The following is a 25,800-nucleotide window of genomic DNA, read 5'->3' as shown; positions in this document are numbered from 1 at the left end:
GGTGTTATCCAAAAATCCAAAAATCGCTCGAGTTAAAAATTGTCGAAATCATTTTATGACATACAGGTCTTCGGGAGTCAAATTTATGATCACCATTCCCGATTCCCGACCGCAAAACAAAGCAAACCGTTGCAACAATTTACTGGCCAGAAGTCGAGATATTGAGCAGGCTTTGTAAATATTTTCGCGAATGAAAGTGCGGATTATAATCGATGAAATTTCGAGATTTGTTTCTATTTCAAAAACATCCAGAGTGCTCAATTCACATTGGAATGTATTTTATCTGAAAATTTGGAAAATTTCCTATCAAAGAGATCTACTGTACTTTTTCGATCGAGCCACTTTAAACGATATCTAATGAATTTCGAAAAAATGCTAAAAAACGCTTACCTCTGACACAGAGTGACAGACGGGCCTAAAAAAGATCCAAACAAATTTTGGGACGTTTCTGGCACGCCGAACTTCATGCTCATCTTTATAGTTATAAAAAAGAAAAAAATTTTCGCTCGGTTGAGCTGACGCAGTGAATCGGTCCCGCGTATACTCGCATCGATCTACGAAATTTCAAATGCCGAGCTTCCATCCCGAGCGAGTTTCGCGCGCATACCAAATTGCAGAACAAGCAGCAGCTTGGCTGCTCGCTTGTCAGATGGAGCGCGAAACACGTTCCGCGAGCGATATTTGCAGTCAGCAGCATAGCACGCAGCCGCCGCTGAAATATCGTCGGAGCGACTGGCGACACACACACACACACACACACACACATGGTATAAGTGTAGGGCACACAGGCGCACTTGCATACACGCCAGCAACACATCGTCCCCTCGTCGTCGTCGTCGTCGAATGGCTCCACGAAACGCTGCTCCGATAGTCGCGAGAGCACAGCGCTCCGCTGCGGTTCGATATCCCATATAACGTTGTACATACCACATATAATAATATATATCGTCGTTCGCAACCATTAACAACGCCGTAAGAGCGCGACCGCATACATGTATCAAATAATTTTCACAGTACAAAATAAAAAGTAACAACGACGGCATCGCAAAGTAACGGAAAAATAACAAAATAAATAACAAAAAAAAAAGATAGAGGCAAGACTCGCGCTCGTGTAAGCTGCGAAATCGTGTAGAATCCGGTGCGGCTGCAACAGCAGCAGCATCTCCGTAACGTCATTGGGCTTTAACACACGCACGCACACGACCAACAGAGGACGGCACGCAGGGGCATTCCAGCTCTCGACAATCGTTGGATTTTTTCAATAATTGTTACACGACGCAACGCTGCACATAAAGATTATATATATGTGCAAGACATCCAAATGGATTGCGAATCGTGGTGGTGCTGGTGGTGCTGGTGTGCGTAAACGTCCGTGTGAGTGTGTGCCTGCGAGGAGTGCGTCGGTGGCTGCTGCTGCTGCTGCTGCTGCTGCTGCTCGAATCGCGAATGTGCGTGTGTGCCTCCGATATATACACACCGATAGGATATACATACAGATATAGGTGCTCTGCTCGAGCGTGTGTGTGCGTGTGCGCGCCCGACGACTGCCGCAGCACAGTGACGTCAGAGTTTCGCGCGCGGCTGCTCCGTTTTTTGCCTGTATAGCTATACAGGCACACACACACACACACACATAATGTAAAGCAGCGAGCAGCGCTGGTGTGTGTACGTCTCTCTCTGTGCTGTGTGTATATATATCCGTGTGTCGTTTATAGGTGTGCGACGAACTTCCAGCACAGTACACGAATATACACACACACACACACATATTCATATATTCCGGAGTCGGCTGCCAGTAGGCACACGCATACACCGATACACTGCTATATACATACACCTACTTGGAGCCGCGCGAGCGAGGCCTGTGCCTGCACACACGAAAAACGTATACACACATAAGCACTCGAATAGCTGTCGGTGTGCGTGCGTTTGCTTGTGTCGTGTATGCGTGTAAAGATACGTCTGCTGCTGCTGCTGCTGCTGCTGCTGGTGTCTGTGTACGAGCTCGTGTGCGAATATATGTATATCGTCGTCGCGAGTTACCCTGTGCGCGCGCGATACAGTGTGTCTCGCCTCTTCCTCTTCTTCTTCTACTTCTTCTTCTCGTGTAGCTATATTCTTTTTTTTTTATTCTTCGTCGTCGTCGTTTATTGTATATGCTCTCCGCAATCGTGTGCGGCTCCGTTAATAAAAAGTTACTTATCGCCGATTATATCGTAAATACATACGCACGCGCTCATTAGTTTGTTTTTTTTTCTTCGCGACGACGTCTATACATCGTTCTCGAGCGCGATAGAATATAATAATACAGACTTGAGCTGCTGCACGATACTGAGTACATATACACACACACACGCGCGCGCCCGCGCGTACATAATATTCGCACGAGTGGAGGCAGCAGCAGCAGTATTATATAGCGACGACGGCGAGTCAAGTCGCAGCAGTCAGTGTCCGTGTGTATGTGCGAGTGCCTCGCTAGAGCAGCCGTGGTGTGCTTCTCTCTGTCGATGTCTTCGACTCGCTTCTCCGTGTCCCTGTGTCGGTGTATTACATACCATATATATATATATACATATACGTACGATAGCCTAGCATCATATTAGCCAAGAAGAAGAGCAGCAGAATTTCCAGCAGCAGCAGCCTGTGCAGTGTGTTTGTGTGTAGGTCTGTGTCCGTATATAATAGACGTCGATCGTTGTCGGCGTGCCTCGCGACTCCTCGTTGTGCGTTGTTGTTTGTTATTGTTGTTGTTCGTTGTTCGGAGGTGAAAATTATTTGATACATGTATGCGTAAAAAAGAGAAAGAATAAATCGATCGCTCATTGATGAATGTGCTCGTTTTGCGTATCGTGAAATTGGCGAAAATCTTTCTGTGCGAGTGATAACATAATACGGCATCTTTCAGTGATCATTGATACATATAGTTGTCAAAAGTGTGCGATTCATCGTCTCTTTCTTTCTCTCTTTATCTCCGTCTCTCAGCGAGATGACGATTGCGGCCAGGGAAACCGATTGAGAGGCACACACGGATCCACGAGTGGCGGAGTGCGTTGTACAGTCAAGTAGCAGTGACCGGACGCACGCATAATAATATTCAGCAGCAGCCAAGAGAGAAAGAAAGAGAGAGAGAGACAAGTGCTAAAATACTACATGTAAGGAGGCCCCCGGAGCTGCACAGGTGAGTCGAAGCTCCAAAATTTTTTCAACGAATGAGAGAGAGACACACAAACACACGTATACACGCCGTTGATAATATTCGCGCGTGTAATATTATCGCGATATATAAGTGTATAACACACACGAATAGATGTATATGTGTGCAATGCAGGATATAGCACGCGTCTATGTGTATATTTATATGTACACCTACTCGCGTTCCCATTACATAATTATTATACACGGATCTCCATAAGCATATGTGTGTGTGCTAGCAAACATATAATATCTCTTTCTCTACACACTCACAGACACTTACTCGAGCTAATATAGTTGGAAAGAGTAAGTGAGTGAAAGAGAGTCTCCTCGCTCATTCTCATTCTCTCTCTCTCTCTCATATACGCACACATTTAATGCACGCATGTATGTACATTAGCGAGTGTATGAGATGGCAGTGTGAATCGTCGCCGCCGTCGTCGTCGACCGCAATTATTATTATATAAAGACGCATCGAGCGTACATAAGTAAGTCCGGAAGTTTGGGAATGCGCGTGCCTCCGCCGTTGCCGTACCTATATATACGACAAGTGTGCGTATACATGTGTGTGTCCGTGTTAGTATACACAACATTATATGTATTAGCTCTCGAGACTACATTATATAGCAGCGAATCGCTGCTGTGCTCGTGGACACGACGATCCGCACCGAAATTTTGCGCGTATTTTTTTGCATACCTATACGCATATGCGCGTCGTCGTCGCCGCATTCGATAACGAATTTATAAGCTGTAATCTGCAGGCGTGTCATATTTTATTAGCGTTCGTACATCGTGTACGAGTGCTTCGCGGTTAATATACTTTAATACGTTATACAGGTAAGCGCGAATTTCACGCTCAACAACGCGCCAGTGTCGTAAACGCGGCAGAGTCGAGAGCGATGTCTACGTACATCGTGATAAAGTATCGACTCGTTTCGAAATTTTTCCTCCATTTCTAAGATACCTCTTTTTTTGCTCGCATGTATTTTTTTAAACAGAAACTCGCATTTATGGTACGAACTCGCGACGCCGCTATAGATGCACCCAATGTTGTGCTATTGTCCGAGAGAGGACACGATTCGTTACACTGTAATATATATATCCACGCGTAACAACAGTCGTCGTCGTCGTTGCCGTTATAATTTCATTACCTGCCTGTGTACACGTCGACAAATAATATGCACGTTACATCGTATCGTTTATTAAACCCGGCGCGCGCCGTATTACAGCTCTGCATAGCTATATATAATAGAGAGTCTGCAACGTTGACCTTTGCGCTGCATCGTTGCAGTATATATATCGTACAGAGAGCTGGCAAATAGCGCGAGGAACCTGCTGTACCTCGACTCGCACAAGGTGACAATAACAAAAAAAGAAAGAACGAAAGAAAGAAAGAGAGCAGTAGCCGCGTGAAATCGGTCCGGTGCGTGCGAAGGCCTGCATGTATAACACATAGTCCGCGCACATTGCGAGGGTTGCATATACGATACATCTGCTACGAGTAAGTGTGTGCGTGTGTGTGTGCACGTGAATGCAATGACTCTCGCACACCGTACTGCGCGCGTATTACAAATACTCGTGTGTTTTATATACGCGTCCCTTTAAATCGGCCGCTATATACATATACTTCTCTGATCCATCGGCGCGCAAGGTGTACATACGCACACGCACAATACAAACAAACGTCAGTTGCGACACATCGATGTGCGTACGTTTATAAACTGTACGTAACAGAGCTTACGTACGGAACGCGTATTAAATTTTATACAATATAATATAGCGTATCCAGCGATACGTACCTTTTGTTTTTACGCGCATTTATCGTCATTTATATACACATCGTACCTGTATATATAATAATAAGCCGACGTCGTCTCGCATACTGTAATACGTCATAATAATACGAGACTCTGGCTCGGCTGTCAAAAATCCGCACGGCGTCGATTATCGTCGTATTGTACTTGCGCGCCGAAGGTACACATTATACATAACACATCAATAAAGCGGAACGGGGATCCGCATGCCTGTATGTAAGTAACAGCCGCAGCGCTCGTTCATATCGCACATAGGTATATTATAATCGATCGATCGACGTAGGTATATGGAGGCCTCGTGCTGCCTGTGACCGTCTCTCAATTTTGCACACCTTTCGGAGTGTATTTATAAAAAAAAAAGAGAGAGAGAAAAAAAATCGGAGAGCTTATAAGTATATCCACGTATATATTGTCCTCCTGCTATGCACGTGCTGCTGCTCTGTTACTTCTCTCTCAGTCGGGCTCACTCCGTATAGGCCGACTCTCTCGCGTCGCTTTGCTCAGCAGCAGCAGCTTATCGCGCGACAACATCGTCGTCCAGTACTGGCGCACCAGTGTGTGTGTATAGGCCGCATAGTAGACGTATATAACACGTCCTCCTCCTCCTCCTCCTCTTTTCTCTCTTTCTGTCTTCTCTCCTCCGTCGCCCTCTTTCATCGATCCGTTTTGGTGGTGGTGCGCGTGTGTATATATAGTAGCCCGTGTATACCCGGCGCTATATAAATTTTACATCTATCTCGCTCGGCAGCCGTGTGCTCGGCACACAGCAGAGAGAGAAATATAGTATTATAGGATGGACGCTCCTCGCGACTCGCATGCGTGCAGCTCTAATATAACGACGCCGACATATATACGTATATAGATAATAAAAGACATCGGACTCGAAACGATTTTTCTTTTCTTTCTCTCTCTCGCGGGGGTACAACACGCGGCGACGGCGGTATATATAGCGGTACTATCCATATACGCGCTCAGGGGGTGAGTTATAAGGCGGCACGCGTGCGCGCACACACATACATACACACGTACTATAAGGGGGGGGGGGGTATAACTACGTATCGTTCGCGGAAAATGTTTATCGCCGATATATCGGCGCGGCCACTATACAGTATACACACGCACGTGCGGAAAAGGAGTATAGTCGCGTGCGTGCGTGCGTGCGTGCGCGGGGGGCAGTACGCGCGATCGCCGAGAGAGACGGAAGATTTTCGCAGTCGCCGGTACGTATGTATAGTATATACGCGTGTACAATCGCGAAACGCGCCGCTCGCGGTCTCCTCCGCGCGGCGAGCGCGAAAACCTGTGTGCATCTCTCTATCGGATGTAGATATGTATATACAGCTACGTGCACGTGTATATACCTCTATCGTAGCAGCAGCAGCAGCAGCAGTGCGCGGCTCTGTTCTTGCAGGCGATGCAATATACGGGATGGATGGAGAAAGCGAAAAGCGAGAGAGAGAGAGAGAGAGAGAGAGAGAAAGCAAGAGCTCGGGCTGCTATACTACACGCAGGGCCGGAGAGGGAGCCGAGGCGTGGCAGTGGGTATTGATCGGTATACGTTCTCTCTCTCGCTCACTCTTCCTCGCTCGCGTTCAGCATACACACACACACACACGTAGGTAGATATCGCAGACAGAGAGCCGTAGTATAGCCGTGAGTATGCACACACTCACGCATACTGATACGAGCCGAGCAGGCAAGTAGTGTAGAGAAAGCTCGAGCTATAAAGTCAGCCAGCAGCAGCAGCAGCAACCCTCTGGACTGGCTGTGTACTATACAACGCACACACACACACACGTATACAAAACGAGAAAGCCGGCAGGTTGGTCGGTGCGCGCGTCTATACATATATACAATATACATAGCCACCCACCCACACACACATATAAACACACGTATACATGCGGCGACACGAGTGCGCGCGCGCACATGCACACACACACACAAACACAGACGCGCTTACAGCCAGAGTCAGCAGCGAGTCGCTCCCTTTTGCAGCGCACCACCACCACCACCACCACCACCACCAACACCGTCGCCGCCGCCGCTGCTGCTGCTGCCGTCAGCCGTATTTATGCTCCCTCGTGCTCTCCTGCCTGTAGCACCTTTTTTGCCTATATATACAATACGTGCGAGTATATGTGTGTGTGAGTCGTTCTCGGCTGCAATCCTATATATGTATATATACGTAGGCACGCGCGCACGCGAGAAAAGGGTTGTTGCGTTCCGCCGCGGATATGTTCGGATCTTCTCCTTTTGTATTATAAAGCGAGAGAGAGAGAAAGGAAAAACGAGGATGCTTCAAGTGGCGATGCTGCTGCTGCGGCTGTTGGTGTTTTTTAATTGGAGAGCTTGTTGCCATCCCTGCCGCAGCTCTGGCGTGTATAGCTTGTACCCCTGCAGCTGCAGCAAACACACATACACACTGCACCCACACGCATATATATATATGTACGGCTATTGCACTGTGCGTGTATAATGAGCAGAAAAGGGACTATACTCGACGCGATCGCGTCGATTAGGTGCGTTTGCACGCGCCTCGGAGTCGAGTCGTTGTCACGAGGATATATATCTCACTCTCGCTCCTGTATATGTGCGTGGCAGTAACGTATCCTGTATTGTACTGCACCGCTCCGATAAATGTAATTCGATACAGCCAAAGCCGTATAGGTACCTACGTATACCCTCCTTCTGAACACACAGACACACACGTATCCAGGCACTAGCTGACATGTGCACGTTACGCCGAATATAGAAAGTAATGCAGCGGCGCATCGATATCCTGTCCGATACGTGTCTATATATATCTGTACGTTACCGCTTGACGTACTTGCCTTTTTCCAGATAAATGTGTGTGTTCCTTGTATTATTATATATATATGTGTGTGTGTAGCAGCGCACGTAGCCGAGCGCGTCTAAATTAGCCTACTTTCTCGAGCTTTTTTTCCCTCTATCTGTCGTCGTTGCAACAATGAACTCGAGCTCTGTCTCTCTCTCTCTCTCTCTCTCTCTCTCTCTGAATTAAGATAAAAATGTAACTTTATCCGATACCCCCAGACATATTTCTCTCTCGCTCCCTTCCTCGCTGTTGTACTATAGCGAATAAAAAATGTTCTGGCAAACAGCTTTTTTTCATATAGCCCGTTGCTGGAGCTTACCTATATGTATATAAACTCCGTCCTGTCGCTGCTGCTGCTGCCACTGCTTTCAGGAAAATTTCCTCCTTTTGCCCCGCTGTACATTTATGTATTAAGATTGAAAAAAATTGCGCGCCGGCTCTCTCGCAATAATTCAAAAATAATCGAAAAAAGGGGTTTTTTCTTCTTCTTTTTCCTCTTCCTTTTTATCATCGCGTCGTTAATATAGGCTCGGCTTGCTACACGTGATCTCACTTTGACTCCGATCCCCACCTTCTTTCGCGCGCGCGAGCGCTCGGCTCGACTCTCTAATTAATTAAACGAGTTGGGTGATAAAAGTCGCATAATGTAGATACGAGTTTAACGCACACACACGCACGCACATTTTCAGAAGATTTCTGGCCGCGATCGTGCGATGAAAAAATAAAAAGAAAAAGATACATCCTCGCTCGCTCGCCCGCTAGTTCGAGGTCGACGAATAAAAAAAAAAAGAATCACTTTTATATATAAATAATGAGCTCGTTTTAACTCGGCTGTCAGTGCGTATAAATCGTAGCAGATTAAATAGAATAAATGAAAGCCGAAGTTGGCCGAGTTGGCGTATAGGCCCCCCTTGGCCCTCTCTCTCTCTTTCTCTCGATATACCGGAATAGGTAGTAGGTTGTGCGTGAGCATAACGTCAAGAAGTATTACATATTACTGCGAGCCGGCGAGGAGTTTATACCTATGGGTCTAGTTGAGCCTGTCGGCTTCATCAATCACACCGTATATATCTACACACACACGCGTATAATACAATGTATGTATCCTTGATATTATTGCCATCGACGCGAGCGATGAGTTACACGGTATATTACGTGCGATACGCGCCTGGACCGACCTCGTGCGAATTTTCGATTGTAAATTTTTCATCGTGGATGCTGCTCGACTTGTGTACGCGTATTTTATACATAAAAATAATACATCCACGCACGTGCATAATTCATCAAAGTAAAAAGTGAAAAATCTAGGGAGATAGTAACCTTAAATGTAATGCTTATTTAATATGAAAATTAAGCTTACCGATACTAAATTTTCTTCAAGGTACTTTTACATTCATATCTTTCTTGAAAATTAATGTTCCAGTTGTGATTTATTTTTTGCGTTAATTGCTCAAAAAATGTAGAATAATTCATAGTTAAAGCTTCCACCACTAGATGGCGAATACCCTCATCTGTAAATCTGCAAGCGGTACAGTCAATATAATCGTATAAGTACAGCACAATTTGGAAATATCTTACAAACCTCTTGTCGCAAATACTTCTATAAGTAAAGTACAATATAAAAATTCCTCATTTGCAGTTGCATTTTCGCATTCTGTTGCATTACTTGGATCATAGACTAGTAGCAATTATAATTACAGAAGAAGAAAAGAATTTATTACTTATTAGTAAATGTGATAATTTGGAAATTGCCAAAATCTTTTCCCAAGTGATATTGTACGCAATTTCTCAACGAGTGTCGCATGTCTTTTTTTCGAAGATTTTGGCTTGGAACAGATTGAAATACGATCGCACCTGCATGAATTTTTTTTTCATCAACGAGCGTCTATCGAGCTTGTCGAGTACATATACATAATTATTATCGAAGCTCGGTGATTACTGCAGTAGTACACTAGTGGCAGGGCATTGTCGAGGGGGGGTGATAATTAGCATTCGGTACCTCGCTCACTTTTGTCGGCGGGGTGCGTATAATGTGAGGGACCCGCGAAAGAGAGAGATACAATCCAATTATATGGCAGGCAACAGCAGCTTTTCCAGGATTTATATGAAAAGTTTCTTCAACGACTTTGAGCTTACATATATTTCTCTCTCTCTCTCTTCTCGTCATGAGCTTCTATAACAAAACTCTCCTGGCGCCCAAGAGAGCTGAGAGAGAGAGAGAGGGAAAGTTTGTATTATGCATACCCCTTGCGTAACGCATTTGATGCTCGTATAAAAATTATTAAAAAGTTTCTTGCTCTATATGCCATCGCTCGTGCAGTGGGACTCTTCAGAAAGAGAATACGCGAGTATCCAAAAGCTATGACGAGCCCGCGAGCGCATACAAATATGCGTGCATAATTAAATAATGGCAAAAAAAATAAGCATCTAGGGAATCATCAATCAGTTAACGTGTACGTTTGAAGCACTTGAATCTGAGCTAGCTTATTTTTAAATTAAAAACAATTAAAAATTAAAACCACGAATATCCAGGGTGGTTATTCTAAATTATTTAAATACAAGCTTAGGAGTGATTAGTTATACTACCGGACATGGTCAGTTAGTAGCAAGTTTAATCCATCAAATTTAAATAGTTTTAGCGAACTATATCGCTTAACTAGATAGAAATCACAAATCGCTTAAATTCTAATAAGTAATACGTAATTTGCATACTTTCGGTGGACTCCCGTTTTATGCGGGGGTCTGGATCAATAATTACCAGTGAATTTAACATTATTTAGTAAAAGTATCGTCTTAATTTTGAACTTTACTTTACTTGGTATTTTTCGATCGGTATTTTTATGCATTAAATTTTAAGGCTAAATTATAGGTATTTCGATGATAATATATACCAGTCTATCAAAATTTCACTTCTGGTGGTTTGGTTTTCACTTGTGGGTTTGATAATGACATCTAGCGGCAGAACTGCTGTACTACTCGTTTTGCGACGATCAAAGTTTAAAGTGGTTTAGGCGTCCGGGCGCTTTACGCGCAAACATTACTTCGTCATTGTGAGATGCCGTGCACAGCTCGGGCTTTAAATTTCGTTGACGATAGAGCCAGGCTGCAGGTGCACCGTGAATCACTCTCTCCGCTTTCTCGTGTAATATCCGAGCTTGCAGCGAGCCACTTACGTTTTACACAGAACGCGCAACACTCTATTCGCATCATAAAAGAAAATTTTTTCACGAGTTAAGCCGTCATAACCCAATGCGTCTGAAGAAGTTTCACTTCGAAATAAATCTAATCACGGTGAAGAGTCGTCATCTATACACAAGCAAAATTGCGATGTATACAGATACGCACTTGTTCTTTGAGGCTTCAGAAATGCCATTGAATTTCGTTCACATTTTTTTGTCTTTTTCTTCTTCCTCCTCCTCGTCTCGTTCGCGCCACGCGTGCCTGCGTAATTGCACGACAAACATAGATATATATACGTCTACAAAGAGAGAGAGAGAGACAAGATCTAGCTCGCAACCAAGCGGAAGATTGCATTAAGCCAGCTGTTTCGTTGTAGCGACGAGAGTGAGAGAGATAGAACCCCGTCGCGCGCTCGCTCGCTCGTCGGCACAGGGCGAAACTCAATCTTTAATAGGCGAAAAAGAGGAGCGTTATTATCCGCCGATAAACCGCATCAATCGCTACGACACGGCAAGGGTATGTATACGCGTGCACGGTATAGGCAAACGCAGAGAGAAAGAGCGTCAGAGTTTCAGTTTTTTTTTTCGGTCCTTATATAACCACCAGGGACGATTTCGACTTTAGCAACAGACTTCCGGCCGCCGAGCCGAGAGAGAAACGTCGTTCCCTATCTCGCTCACTCACTTTTCCGCCGGCTCACCACCTTTAGCCTATAGAGAGCCGCTGTAGCAGCAGCAGCACCTAGACCCTTGACTAACAACCGTCGTCTCACACGCCACATCCCCCATTCCCGAACAAAAGTCAGCACAAGCGTCGTCCCTCTCTCTCTCTCTCTCTCTTCTGTTGAAAAAAAAAAGAAACGTGCCGGCATCGCACCCTCGACTTCTTCTTCTTCTTCTTCTGCCTCTCATCATACTCTCGCGTGCGTACGGTAGTTATACACGCTCTCACACACACACACACACACACACACCCTCACGCCTATACGAACACCCGCACGTCTCTCTCTCTCTCTCTCTCTCTTTCTGACTCTTTCGTCGAGTCACACACCGCACCGCGCGTAGTTGCCGCTGCTACACTGCTACAGGCATGTATAAGTATGTGCGTGTGTGTGCGCGGATTTTCGGTATTGCCTTGGCTTTGTGCCCGTACTCTGCGGCAACAGCTGCTGACTCTTTACTTTCTTTTTCTTTTGCTACTCCTTTTTTGCTTTTCGCCCAAAACTATTGCAACTCGGCCCTGTGTATCTATCTCTACGTCCTATATATTATCATATACGTATACGTATGTGCTATGTTGCTGTATGGGCGCACAGCGACGACCTATTACGTATAGCCTCTCTCTCTCTCTCGAGCTCCGAAAAACGGGGTTGAGCCGAGCGCGGCTTCGCACGCGAGAAATTGGCAATGTTTTGCCGCCCGCGCGGCGGCGCTTACTCTCTAGGCAAGAGAGAAACAGAGAGAGAGAGAGAAGAGCACGAAGGGGCTCGAATAGAGCGTACACACTTGGTTAGACGCACTATACGCGAAGGAGGACGGATATGTAATGGAGATAATTGCTCAGATCGTCTGTGCATGTCTCTGTGTTTGTGCGCGTTATAAAAGGGGACGAGTGAGCGAGAGCGAAAGAGAGAGAGAACGAGGCTGGACGATTAGAGGTTTTGTACGATGTAATGGGCTTTTTCAGCGCTCTTCTATATATATCCTTGGTCTGTATGTGTGTGTGTATCCAACGAATCGTATGTTATCACACCCCCCGGGGTGATTTTCTGATTTAGCAGGTTAGCGAGAAGTATAACAAGCGATAGAGAGAGAGAGACCGACGCTTGATGATGGAATAGAGATTTGTGTATTATAGTGTATACAAGTGCGTGCACAGTCGATTGCGCTCTTCGACTCGCTCAGCTCTCATGTACAATGTACACGTCGCTCCGCGTCTATGACATATCTGCGAGCCCGTGTCATTGCATTAGGTCGGCTTATCAACGGGGATATTGGCCCCGCAGCCAACGCGTCTCTATCGTGTGTATAGGTATTGCGAATAGCGTGTATACACGCGTGCGATTATGCGATTACGATTAACGCATATATATATGTAACTTAAATTGCATATCGATTGAAAAACGAACGTGAATCGTGCGAGTTGCTGCAGCTGTGCAATATATGTATAGTCTCGCATCTTTCGCAACGTTCGTGCGCTCAAATATAATATATATATTATATACATCGTGCAAAGCGCAATTCCAACGTGTATACGCGAGGAAAAGAAATAAATCTCGAGTACGTATATATACTGCAACAGCGTCGTTTTCACCTTCGAGATAGAGGAGATATGTAATACGCGTAGTGGTGGTGTTGGTGGTGCCTAGTTCTTCTTCCTGCGGGCTGCACTGCGCGCCGCGCGCACCAGTCCGGGCGCCGACGAGTCCAGAGTATATAAACGCTCCCCGCGGCCCGGTAAAGCCTCTCTGCCTCTCTCTCGTACTCCCGCTCTCTTTTCTGCACGCTGCGGCAGCAGGCGAGGAAATAAAGTAGTAATAAATTTATTGACCCAACGTATTTACTACGTGTATATATACCGCAGTTTCTCGCAGTCGAAAAAGAGGAGCAAAAATAAAAGATATAAAAACAACAACACTCTATGTGTGTGTGTATTACACAGAACGGCAGCAGCAGTTTTCTTTTTCGTTGGTTGCTCTTCGCTCTCCTTTTGCACTGCCTCGCGAATGGTATGGCTCGAGGCTCTTTCCATATCACGTGCCTGCGAGCGATGTTCTATTTTAAAACTTGGTTTGTGTCGCGCGCGATGCACGTATATATATGTACGCGTGTGAGTGTCCGTGGCTGTGTGGAGTGGCACAGAAAAAGAGAGAAAGAAACGTGCGCGAGAGTTTGGTTATCGCGTATATGTATTTTAGTGTACGAATAACGAGAGTTACACTCGGCCTCGAGTACGCACATCTGTGTTTAGTGCCAATTACACGTACCGGCCCTTTTTTTTTATTTATTATTATTATTATTATTTTTTTATCGTTTAAACGGTAATTATCCGCTCGCATTCTCCGCACTTTCTCTCTCGCTCTTTTTTTTCGTGTACTTGGCTAAATCGGCGCGTAGCTGTGTAAGTTCGAAGACGAGAGTGCTTAACATTTTGGGCAGAAAATTTTTTCGTCGTCGTTGACATCGCGCAGTATTAAACGAATAAGTAATTTAAAATACATAAACTTTACGAGACGCAGCAGCTGTGCAGCTCGCAAAAAAATCCACAGCTGCACGAGTACTTGCAAAAGTTGGAAAAAAGTTTTAATACGAATTAGCTCTTGCTCTCTCTCTCCTTCTTTCTCTCTTTAAAAAATTCTACCACGCTCGCAACTTACACATATATTAAGAGAGAGAGAGAGAGAGAGAGAGAGAGAGAGAGAGGAAAAAAGAAGCAGACCATCGGATCGTATCGACGCCGCCGCGCGTCTGACTAAAGTTCGACCCGGACTACTTGCTTTGACTCTCGGGTATCGTCAAACGCTTTCTCTTTCTCTCTTTCACTCCCACCAATAGCACCACCATCGCCACTGCCAGCGGCCTCCATCTTCTACATCTTCTATACGTATACTCGCCCGATGAGAACGTATCATATTCTAATACCAAAAGAGCACAGACGAGTAATACACTCCCCTTTGCTCTCTCAGTGCGCCTGTCGTGTATATATGCTCCTCTTATACTCTACAATCGTTTTCTTCTTAATTCTCCAGTCATCCAGGCGTGTATACGTTATTATACACGCGGAGAGAGAACAGCAGATACGTATATAGGTATCCTTCGCTTCCGGGGGCTGCCGCTCGTCTCTTTACTTCTTGTATAATATATATAACGCGTATAATACAACAACTGTCTTGTCTCATCTCGAGCTATTAGCATCTTCAGCCTGACGTTTCTGACTGTTTCTTCGTCGTGCTTCTTCTTCTCCTTCATCGCTGTGTGCGTTCGTATGCGTATATTCATCCCTTTTGCTCTCAAAACGTACTTACACGTACACACATACTGAAAGAAAGAGAGAGAGAGAGAGAAACCACGATGACAAATAACAAGAGCTCCGCGCGCACCAACAGCCCTAAAGGCCTCTGCGTCACCCTTCCTTCTTATACTTAACTTTCTCTCTCTTCTCCATAGACACGCGCGCGCCCACCCAAGCACATACCCTTACGTAATGTGTAAAGGCTGTAACGCGCGCCGCCGTCGTCTATATATATACGCGCGCATATCTTATACAGTATATACGCTCGCTTGAATCAAAAAGCCTCTGAAGTAAAAAGAATGAAAGGAAAAACCGTCGAGATTTTCCTTCTTCTCGTCTCACTTTCTTTCTTTCTTTATTTTCTCTCGCGAGCAGCAGCAGCAGCGGCAGCAGCTTTTTTGTATGATTACATGCCGCGCACACGAGATTGAAGACGCGCGCGCGATTATTATTATAATCCTCGTCGCTATAACCGTCAGCTCTTATTATTATTTTTCGTTCACACGCGCGCGCCAACTCGGATGCGTATAGCGATGTATTATGTACGTATATCTTTCACCCTCTTGATTTTTTTCCCTCTTTCTCTCTCGCTTGCTCGTCCTTCTTCCACTTCTTCGCTGCCTGCCTTCGACCTTTATGCGTACGTGCGTGCGCGTAAATGTCTCTTGAGAGATCGGCGGCGCTCCTATGTACGAAAACAAGCGTTAAAGATCGCGAGGGACTTGAGCGAGAGACTGATTAATGCTACAATTTAGCGCGCGATGCTTTATATATACGTATATGTACTGCTGGGGATAGTCCTCGATACGCGGAGATTGACACAATCGAAAGGGGTTGCGAATTTTTTCTTCCTCGATTTTTTCTATTTTTTTCCCGGTTCGATACGTATAGGTACAGGTACACGTACGACCGAAGACGAGATATTACGTATATTACATGCACGAGGCTCGGCACATCGATCGATCTCCGACTATACTGTGCCTCGCGCGCAGCGGATACGTACGTACACGTTTTCCGTATCTATATATAATACACGAGAAAATCGATGCCCCGCGAGTTACTCTGCTTCTCCTTTTTTTTTAATGATAAATAATTCAGTGCGCGCACGCGAGTGGGAGCTGCGTTAGCAGGCGCATCATTATACCTAGATATACGTCTGCACGCGCGCGGGCGCAAAAAAAAAAAGTAGGAAGAAGAGGAAGAAGATGTGTTTACATTTTCTATTAATAAAGGAGAGTAGCGCGAAAGATCGATACGAAAAAAGGAGAGAATTATAATAAACGTCGCTCGTCGCGCGCATATTATGTATGCATATATTAAGCCCCCAGCTAATAAACGCGCCTGCACTTTTACTTGTACGTACACACGTGCATCGTAATAATCGCAAAAGAGTAATATACTCCTCCTATAAATACGAAACTCTTTTCAAGCCTCCCCCTCGGCTCCAACCCCTCCCGCTACTCTCCATCGTCCTTCTTCTTCGACTTCTGTTTTTTTTTCTTTTTTTTTCGCTCGACTCAACTCGACTTTCTCTCTCTCTCAACTCTCATTATTAATACGGTCTCGTTAGGCGTAATGAAAAGCATACATATATACACACACAGACGTGCAAGTATCCTTTTTTTGCTCCGCTTCGAAAAGAAAAGACCGAAGTAGTTGCTGCATTTGTCGGTGTGTGCATGTGTGTGTAAATGCTGGCACTGTGTGTATAAAACTTCGCCGCAGAGTCGAATGTTTACTTTCCAGTCGCGCAAGTTCACGTTCGCGAAGTCGTTATACGGAATCCCCGTATAATATACAATATACATCGCCAAGCTCCGATCTCTGCGCGCGCCCTGTTAATTACGAGAAAAATGAGAAATTAAATCTTGGACTAAAATCACCGAAGCGCCAGGCAAACGAGATAGAGTGAGAAATGATTTACGAGAAAAGTACAAAAAGCTTCTGTCTAGTCTATACCAAGCGTCGTCTATGTATACGTGCAAGCTGCATTATATTCCGTTGAACACACAGGAAGAACGTCAGAGAGGCAGCAGCAGCAGCAGCTCGAGCGAGCGAGCAAACGAGTCTTATGTGTGTATATGTGTGTGTGTGCTGCACATGCCAGTTTAGCGAGGCATCGATTTTTCCTCTCGCGATTCCATTCATTCGCAGGCATTCGTACATACACACAACGCTCTCTCCGTGCTCAGTCACTCTCTCTCTCTCTTACTCTGAACCGTCCGCGTCCTTGTTTTTCTCAACATTTTTTTATACGCGATATATAGAAGTACGCCCTGCCGTAGCAGAGGCACTGGAGTAGTCGTTGGAGCGTGATTTCAACGCGGGCGCTATTTTCCCTGCAAGCTCTTTCAGCAAGCAAAAAAAAAGCTCGAAATAATGCCTAATAGATTGTTGACGAGTAATCTCGTCATTATTGAAATACGAGTCTCTCTCGCTTTCTACCAGTGCCGCTGCTATTGTGCACCGAGCTCACTCTCTCTCTCTCTCCCCCCGCGGCGTAAATTTTCCAGTTGAAAATATTATTGATCAAGACCTCGGGCGGGCGCGAAAGCCGCGCGACTACTGCGAGCTGCTGCTGCTGAGCAGGCGGTACGGTATACGTACGTACACATACGACGACGTGGCGGGAAGCAGCGGGGCTGGCTCACTCTCTCTCTCTCTCTCTCTCTCTGCAGCATACAGGCACAGCAGCGAGGCTTTATAATGCGCGCGCGAGAGAGAGAGATCAGCATTTCAATAATGCATTATTCACACGGGCTTGTGTGCCGCCGTCGCCGTCGCTGCTGCTGCTGCAAGCTCTCTCTCTCCGGGCTTACGATTTTCGTACAAATAAGGGTTGTACACGATTATATCGATCGCGGGGCTGCCCATGTGCTTCGAGTTCGTGTCTATTTGCGCGCGCACAGACACACACACACACACACCCAGGCATATGGACGTATTGTTGTGAATAAATTAGGCATCGGATTACCTCCTTATATAATTTTCAGTCTGCGATATAGATATACTTTATCGAATATGTTGGTCCGACTCACTCGCTATATAAACTCGCGATGCATGACCGCAACTGGGCGATAAATCGATGACGAATGTATAATTAATTATAAAAATATCATGCGCTCTCGTTGACACGAGTGAGCAACGGAGCGCCAAACACACACACACAAACACACATGTACTAGAAATTTATATTTACTCTCGTGCAAATGTATGCGCATAAATTTTTTTTCTTCCTTGTTATACATATATAACTGACGATATAATGTACTACATCTCTGTCTGTTTGTTTGCAGATAGCTCTCTCGCTGTCTTGTGATTTTTCAACCTCGGGGAGTGTCCAGCCTGGAGAGCTCCGGGCTGACTTATCTTTCAAAATGTTGCTCGTTTTATGGTAAGTGCAATATATATATCTCTCTTTCTATCGGCTTCGCTCGCCGGCCGTGCTATATACAACATGCGATGCTCTCGCACAAACGCGCGTTCGTACAAGCTATACGTATTCCCGGCTATTTATTTATATCTATAACACAGGTAAAAGGTTTTTCTTCGGGCGCGAGTTTTTCCGTGTTGTAATGCACACAGATACACGCGAGATGGCGCGAGGAAAATTCTACGCGCTCTACTCTTACGGGAGGAAGCGGCTAGACGCACGATGCACACGTATGTGTGATATACACGCAGCACATTATGTACTCATGATTCTACCGACTCGTATGCGCGTATAACAGTAGTAGAGGGATATAAAAATCTTTTTTCGTTTTGACGAATCGCACGTACGTATCACGTTGGCAGAAATTTTCTTCTTTTCGCGCTTTTCTCTCTTTTGTGTGTGTGTGCGAGAGCGATGGTGTGCGCGAACTACCCAGAGATCGAGTTACTCGCAAGCTCTACACTACGCTCGCAGAGAGAGAGAGAGGCAAAAATGCGCTGTTGGGAGATTTTCGCTCTCTCTTTCTCTCGCTCACGCTCCCATTCGTAAGTCTGATGCATCGCACGTGAAATTGCTGTTCTGGGAATTTTTTACAACGACGACGACGAGAACTGCGTGGATATATTATTGCACACCTGTGCAGCCGGAGGTGAGGCGAGAGTTGGAATTTTTACTATTTAATGCAGGGTAACGCGAGAAAAATTCTGCTTCTCTTTTTTTTCTTTTCCCCCCTTTTTTTTGTTTCCGCGAGACGGCAAAAACGATTCGACGTGCTTTCCACGACGAAGATATTAAAAGTGATGTATGCTCGCAGGAAGAAAAGAGTATTAAAATTAAGCTGATGCTGCTGCTGCTCGCATGCATCGGCGAGGCACTTCATTCGGCTGTACGCGCATTGGAAATTAATTAAATTTATCGCGCGAGCGAACGAGTGCTTAAATCAATAAAGCTAATGTACAAGCTATGCTCGGGCAGCCTTTTAAACTCTATATATACCGGGTGCTCGTGTGTGTGTGTGTGCAGGTGTTGCTGCGATGCGTGAAATAATAATAAAAAATAGAGAGAGAGAGAGAGAGAGAGTAGAGAGCTTGCAAGCTCTAGGAAGCTTTACATTTATATATACGCACACTCGCACACACACGAGCTCCCGCAAACTAGAAACAAATTACATTCTAAACGAGCCCGAAAGCTTACGTCATGTATACGTATTATATATCGGTGCGCGCGCGCGCCCAAGCCCAGCCTGAGCTTTGGTATATACGGTATAAGCTTTTGCGCGTTGACCAGGGGTCTAACCGGCTGGATCAAGACCTCGAAGGCTAATACAGGCGCAAAACGCTCCTGACGTATAACGACTAAATCTCTTCTCTTCACGTTTGCTCCTTTTTTCGTAGATCTCTCTCTCTATATATATCTTTCTTCGTGCCGTCGGCATTCAATAATACAAACGTTGAAAAAAAATCGCTTATACTCGCGTGTATGGAATATTATCTCCGAGTGCGTACGTATATATCCGCGTATACACTTACTTTTTACACATTTTCTCTGTCTCTCTCTGTCGAAGATGGGCATGAGACGGAAATGAGATAAAAAGAAAATCTCTCGCTGTTCCTCGGCTCTGCTCTGCGCTAGGCTCTTTCTCTCGCCGCCTATGTAATAGAATTAAAATGATACTATTTGGCCTAGGCTCCGTGCGACGAGCTCTCTGTGAGAGCTTTTTTTCTTTTTTTGCCCTTCTCCTCTCGCTCGTCTCGCCATTATACGCGTTGAATCCGAAATTTCCATCGTGTCTGTGCGGCGCGCTTCGTGCGGGGCTGCGATTATGAGCGATACTTTCATATTTCCTTTTTTTTTTTCGCTTCCACACAGAAGCTCCGTTGTAACGAGAGACGAGCGAGATGAGAAAGTGGATTCCTGGCCTTTCTGGGTGTAGATTAAATAAGCTCGGGGCTGGGGCGTATATAAAAAATGTATCCTCTGACCTAAAATCAGTATACGCGAGAGATAAACGTCTTTAGGCATTACGTACAGAATCTTGGCTCGACTGTACCTTCGGCATTAAAGCAAATTAAGCTTCCTGCACACAAATACACACACACGTTTCAGTGAATTTGCAGGCTCCAGGAGATTTTGCAAATATGCACTTCCAGTTCGCTCACGTATGTGCAGCCTTAATTGCCTTTAAAATTAGTCTTTGATTATCTTGGTCGCATACGCGGTTTATGTTTCGCGTGTGTATATATGTAAGCTCCGAGCTTTCCGATGTATCTTCTCAAATTGCTTCAGGGCTCGTAACTTATATCTGTCATAATTAAAAAAAAACAAAGAAAAAAAGAAAACAAAAAATTTTATTCGTCAGAATCTGTGCCCGCGTATCACGTTTTATGCTTTGAAACGTTTCGCTCGATTCAACTCGCGTACGCGATCATTCAATGCCTCTGTTGGGTCGTTGTCGTCGTCGTCGCCGTCGACGTAGTGTCACGCAAATTTTTTTACGACTCGCCGAGATTTTTACGATTCGGTCGGCGGGTTTATGCGCCTCTCTCTCTCTCTCTCTCTCTCTCCACCGAGCTTTCCGCAGACTCCCAAGGCCGAAAATATTTCGACGCGAAAGCATATAATAGGAGAACACACGTATACATCGTTGATAAATCGAATAAACATATATCGGTGGCTGCATAGAATACGTGTATAGAAAAGTTGAATTTTCAGGGCGATAAAACGCGTCGGAACACGTATAGTGGGTACTATACGTCGCGTCGTCAGCTCGCAGCAAGCCAGAGCTGCAAAACTAGTTTGGCTCGATTTTGGCAGAGCCGCGTGGGCGTCCATATACGAAAATGCATCAACGTATATATATACTTTTGTAAAAATCGATAAGCGGCGTTCGTTACTCGCCATCCATCATTTCACAAAAAAAAAACAATCGGCATTACGCCGCTCGCGCAATTTCGGTGCCAGAAAACTGTCACGCGTCGCCCGATGCGTACATAAAATACCCGTGAGACGTATACTACAACGCGGACAGCCGTCGTCCCGCTCGTAGCGCAAATTATAATCTTTATTTCATACGTATGAATCCCGAAACTCGCCGAGTCCGAGGATTATCGCGGCTTCAGCTCCAATCATAATGAAAAGCTCGATTTTTAAACGTCGTTATCTTTTTTTCGTTGCAGACACACAGGCAATTCGTTAGTGAGCGGGCCCCAACTGGGCTGTGCACCCAACGAGGGCTTAAAGGACTCTAGCGATCAATCGCAGCAGCAGCAGCAGTCGTCAGCGCCGCTATCGTTTCTGCCCACAGCAGCAGCCGTAGTACGCCGTCGACGACGCAAATCCGTCATCTCGGCGATCGAGATCGGAGCCCGTGCCAGCCTACTGAGCAACAGCAGCAGCGTCGGCACCGTCACGCCGTCGCAGTCGCAGCAGCACAGCAGCAACAGCAAGAGATCGAGCCTCCTCGTCGGAGTGGCTTCTTCTGTACCGGCTGCCTTGGAGGCGCAAGAGGGTGGCGAGCAGCAGCAGCAACAGCAACAGCAGGAGGAGGAGGAGGAGGAGCGGAGAAGGCAGACGCAGTCGAATCATCATCGCACGATAATCCAAGGGCCCAAGGAGGTCCGTGGTTACGAGGACAACAGCAACGACGACTCCCTCACGACATCGCAGCACTCGCAGCACTCGCAGTTCGCTTCCTCATCGGGAGCTCAGCAGCAGCAGCAGCAGCAGCAGGAACAGGCAGCAGCAACAGGAGGAGAGGGAGGAAAAACTGCAGCGGTGGCAGCGACCACGGCCAGCGCTACGAGCGCCGCTGCTGCGGCTACCGGCCAGCAGCAGTTGCGCCAATCTAATGCCAGGCGCATGCCTTACCTCGGCGGGCCCCCCGACATGACCAGCAACACCCGACTGTCAGCCATGTTCTACACGGTCGAGGTCGGGGACACCAAGTTCACCATACTCAAGCGCTACCAGAACCTCAAGCCGATCGGCAGCGGGGCCCAGGGCATCGTGTGCGCGGCCTACGACACGGTGACGGCCCAGAACGTCGCCATCAAGAAGCTCTCGAGGCCCTTTCAGAATGTCACCCACGCCAAGAGGGCCTATCGCGAGTTCAAGCTCATGAAGCTGGTCAATCACAAAAACGTGAGTTCGCCTCGTGACCCCGTTTCTGCTCTACTCGTACGATAACGATCTATTTTCTTGCAGATAATCGGCCTGCTGAACGCGTTCACGCCGCAGAGGACCTTGGACGAGTTTCAGGACGTTTATCTGGTCATGGAACTGATGGACGCGAATCTCTGCCAAGTCATTCAGATGGACCTGGATCACGAGCGAATGTCCTATCTGCTCTACCAGATGCTCTGCGGCATCAAGCATTTGCATTCGGCTGGCATCATACACAGGGTAATCGGCCGGGGACAACGATCTCTTTCGATCTAGATTTTTTACTGGCGCATAAAAAAAAAAAAAAAACAAAATTATTAAAGCCTGGTGGGCGGGGATGATTCCTTCTATGCGAATGAAANCGTGTAATAAAAAAAAAAAAAAAAAAATAGCTCCGCAATGTACAAGCGCCACCGGTGAATGTTTATATTCGGCGGCGGAATCTCCTCCTCGTTTTTTGTTCGTTTGAAATTTAAAAGAGGAGCAGCTCTTAAAAGATTCTCTTTTATGTACCTGCGCGTATTTACTGAAAAGTTCCGACGCCAATTATTTTTTATTAAATCCAATGTAAATTAAGCTTTGAATACGGCGAAACAAAGTCGCTTTGTATACAGGCGCTTTTATGTGTACACTCATCCCCGCCGCTTCGAAACTAATTACTTTTAATGATTCTCTCTCTCTCTCTCTCTCTCTCTCTCTCTCTCTCTCACTGGATCTCACGTTCATTTTTTTGCGTGTGTTTTCGCCTTCAGGATTTGAAACCTAGCAATATCGTCGTGAAATCCGACTGCACTCTGAAAATCCTGGACTTTGGTCTGGCGAGGACAGCCGGCACGACGTTCATGATGACGCCTTACGTCGTGACGAGGTATTATCGCGCGCCCGAGGTCATCCTCGGCATGGGCTACAAGGAGAACGTCGACATCTGGTCGGTCGGCTGCATCATGGGCGAGATGATACGCGGCGGCGTGCTCTTCCCCGGCACGGATCACATCGATCAGTGGAACAAAATAATCGGTACGTATACAATACAAAGACCGAGTACCTATCTGTATCGTCGGGGGTGAAGTTGTCCTTCACGATTTTTATTCTGGCTTTTGTTTTCGGCAGAGCAATTGGGAACACCGGCGCAGGAGTTCATGCAGAGACTTCAGCCGACCGTGAGGAATTACGTGGAAAACCGGCCGCGTTATCCCGGTTATCCCTTCGAGAGGCTATTTCCGGACGTGCTATTTCCTTCGGATTCGTCGGAACACAATCGCTTGAAAGGTATCGTATATACAGCTGAGCTTTTATCGTTTGCGGCGGTGGTTTCTCGTTTGACGTGACACTGCCGCCGCCGCCGCCGCCACTGTGGCCACTGCATTATTAATCTCGTTTCGTTTTGCCTCCGATGCGCCTACCTATATCTCTACCTGTCTCTATGCGCGCCCGAGCAGCGAGTCAAGCGAGGGATCTATTGTCGCGCATGCTGGTCATCGATCCGGAACGGCGTATTTCCGTCGACGATGCTCTACTTCATAACTACATCAATGTTTGGTACGACGAAGGAGAAGTTAACGCTGTAAGTGATACGCGCAACACAGCGCGCCAATCTTTTAGACGCTCCGGCGCTCCTATACTAAATGCATGTATACTTACTCGTCCTAACTTTGTCCTAATTGTGCAGCCGGCGCCAGGCCCCTACGATCACAGCGTGGACGAGCGCGAGCACACGGTCGACCAGTGGAAGGAGCTGATTTACCAGGAGGTCATGGAGTACGAGACAAGTCACAACGCGAGCCCTTCGGCGACGCAATCGCCTGACACGACGAGTTCTCGGTAGACGACGCTAATGCAGCATCGTCATCATCATCATCAACAACAACAACAACAACAACAGCAACAGCAGCAAGACGTGCTAGCCGTCGTCGGTAGCAGCAGTAGCAGCAGCGGTTTAAAGCCTGCCTGCAATTCCGCCACGATTGCCACCTGCTGTTCCGGGAACAACGCCAGTAATCATCTCGTCGCGATGCTCAGCAGAAGCAGCAGCAGTAGTAGCAGCAGTGGCGGAATCAGTCCCAGCAGGATCATCCAACAGAGCAACAACATCGTTCACGCCAGTAATTACGCGCAATTGCAGATGCTGCAGCTACGTCGACGTCGGGCATTGAGGCCCCTTTTACTCGGCGTCGGGCTCGCCTACGCCCCAAAGTTACCACCAGCGCCCAATTGATAGCAACAGCGAGGAAAGAGAGAAAGAGAGAAAGAAAGAAAGAAGCGGTCCGGTGGAACGATGAAAAAATTACTCAATAATATGGCAATAATATGATCTTCATGCCTTGCGCGCGTGCTTATTATATTGTATAACCGAGGTATACTTCGACGTACCTCTCAGAGATGTTCCTTGAGACATCGAGGCAACAAAAAAAAATGTATAAGTAACTACTTGATCTCACGGGTTTACTATATAAATATTATAAATATATAAATCGACAAAACACGTATAGGTAAACAAAAAAAAAAATTATGAAAATCTCTTTCTATATTGGCAATCTATTGTACCACATTTTCGCGCAATGAGATGATAAGTCGACGACATTCGTTATTATCGATACACATACCTAAGCATATTGTACGATGTCATAATACGGAGACGGAGGGAATATGCAATGCGTGGCCATATATACTTTTTAAGCAATTTGGTCTTTTGAAAAAGAAAAGGATAACGAGTCTTGTGAATGCAATCGAGAAGAAATTTGTGTATAAGCATATAGCAATGCTCCAAAAATGCAATGTAAAAGTTTAAAACCATCACACTGTGTATAGCATCCGTAGATGGATGTAAAATTTTAGGAAGCCGATGCGAATGTAATAATATCTTCGCGAAAAGATAAAGAAATAATAATGTGAAACACCCTGTATTTTTTATACACGAGCGTGTTTTCGATGAAACTACGTCCAAGTACTTTAACGATTAAAAATTATTATTATTATTATCATTATTATTATTACGAAAAAAATTCATTTAGAGCTTGTGCTATATTGTATACTCGAGCTCACGCGCATCTCTTTTCGACGCGATCGATTATTATCGTATGAGTTGTGTACAAACAATTTTTCAAATAAAATCATGAATAAAAACACTTCACACTGTGTAGCGAACGACCTTTGTTCGACGATAATAAAAA

The 25,800-nt window shown here is 45.9% G+C and overlaps 1 protein-coding gene across 2 annotated transcripts; it reads left to right on the top strand.

Moving 5' to 3' along the window:
- The first annotated feature begins 864 nt into the window (after nt 1-864).
- Nucleotides 865-25,800, top strand: LOC106656715 (stress-activated protein kinase JNK). Of its 2 annotated transcripts, none has more exons than XM_014377828.2 (9): nt 865-972; nt 2,906-3,178; nt 18,333-18,430; nt 21,646-22,609; nt 22,673-22,870; nt 23,383-23,647; nt 23,741-23,899; nt 24,070-24,194; nt 24,300-25,800. In XM_014377828.2, exons 4-9 carry the CDS (start codon nt 22,328-22,330, stop codon nt 24,453-24,455), a joined length of 1,185 nt encoding a protein of 394 aa, XP_014233314.1. In that variant the 5' UTR covers nt 865-972; nt 2,906-3,178; nt 18,333-18,430; nt 21,646-22,327; the 3' UTR covers nt 24,456-25,800. The 2 variants fall into 2 exon arrangements, with proteins under 2 accessions (XP_014233314.1, XP_014233315.1); XM_014377829.2 differs by having other exon boundaries at nt 870-972; nt 2,983-3,178.

The sequence above is a fragment of the Trichogramma pretiosum genome, unplaced genomic scaffold (assembly GCF_000599845.2).
Source record: "Trichogramma pretiosum strain Unisexual culture from Peru unplaced genomic scaffold, Tpre_2.0 scaffold41, whole genome shotgun sequence".
Lineage (NCBI taxonomy): Eukaryota > Metazoa > Arthropoda > Insecta > Hymenoptera > Trichogrammatidae > Trichogramma > Trichogramma pretiosum.
The sequence above is the reverse complement of the archived record's forward strand: the minus strand, read 5'-3'. Positions and strand labels throughout refer to the sequence as shown.

Bases quoted from the DNA above. Each gene is read 5' to 3' on its own strand.
- LOC106656715 (XM_014377828.2), top strand. From the start codon at position 22,328: ATGCCTTACCTCGGCGGGCCCCCCGACATGACCAGCAACACCCGACTG. The intron at 23,900-24,069 runs GTATCGTATATA...GCGCCCGAGCAG, and splicing joins GGAACACAATCGCTTGAAAG to CGAGTCAAGCGAGGGATCTA. The intron at 24,195-24,299 runs GTAAGTGATACG...CTAATTGTGCAG, and splicing joins ACGAAGGAGAAGTTAACGCT to CCGGCGCCAGGCCCCTACGA.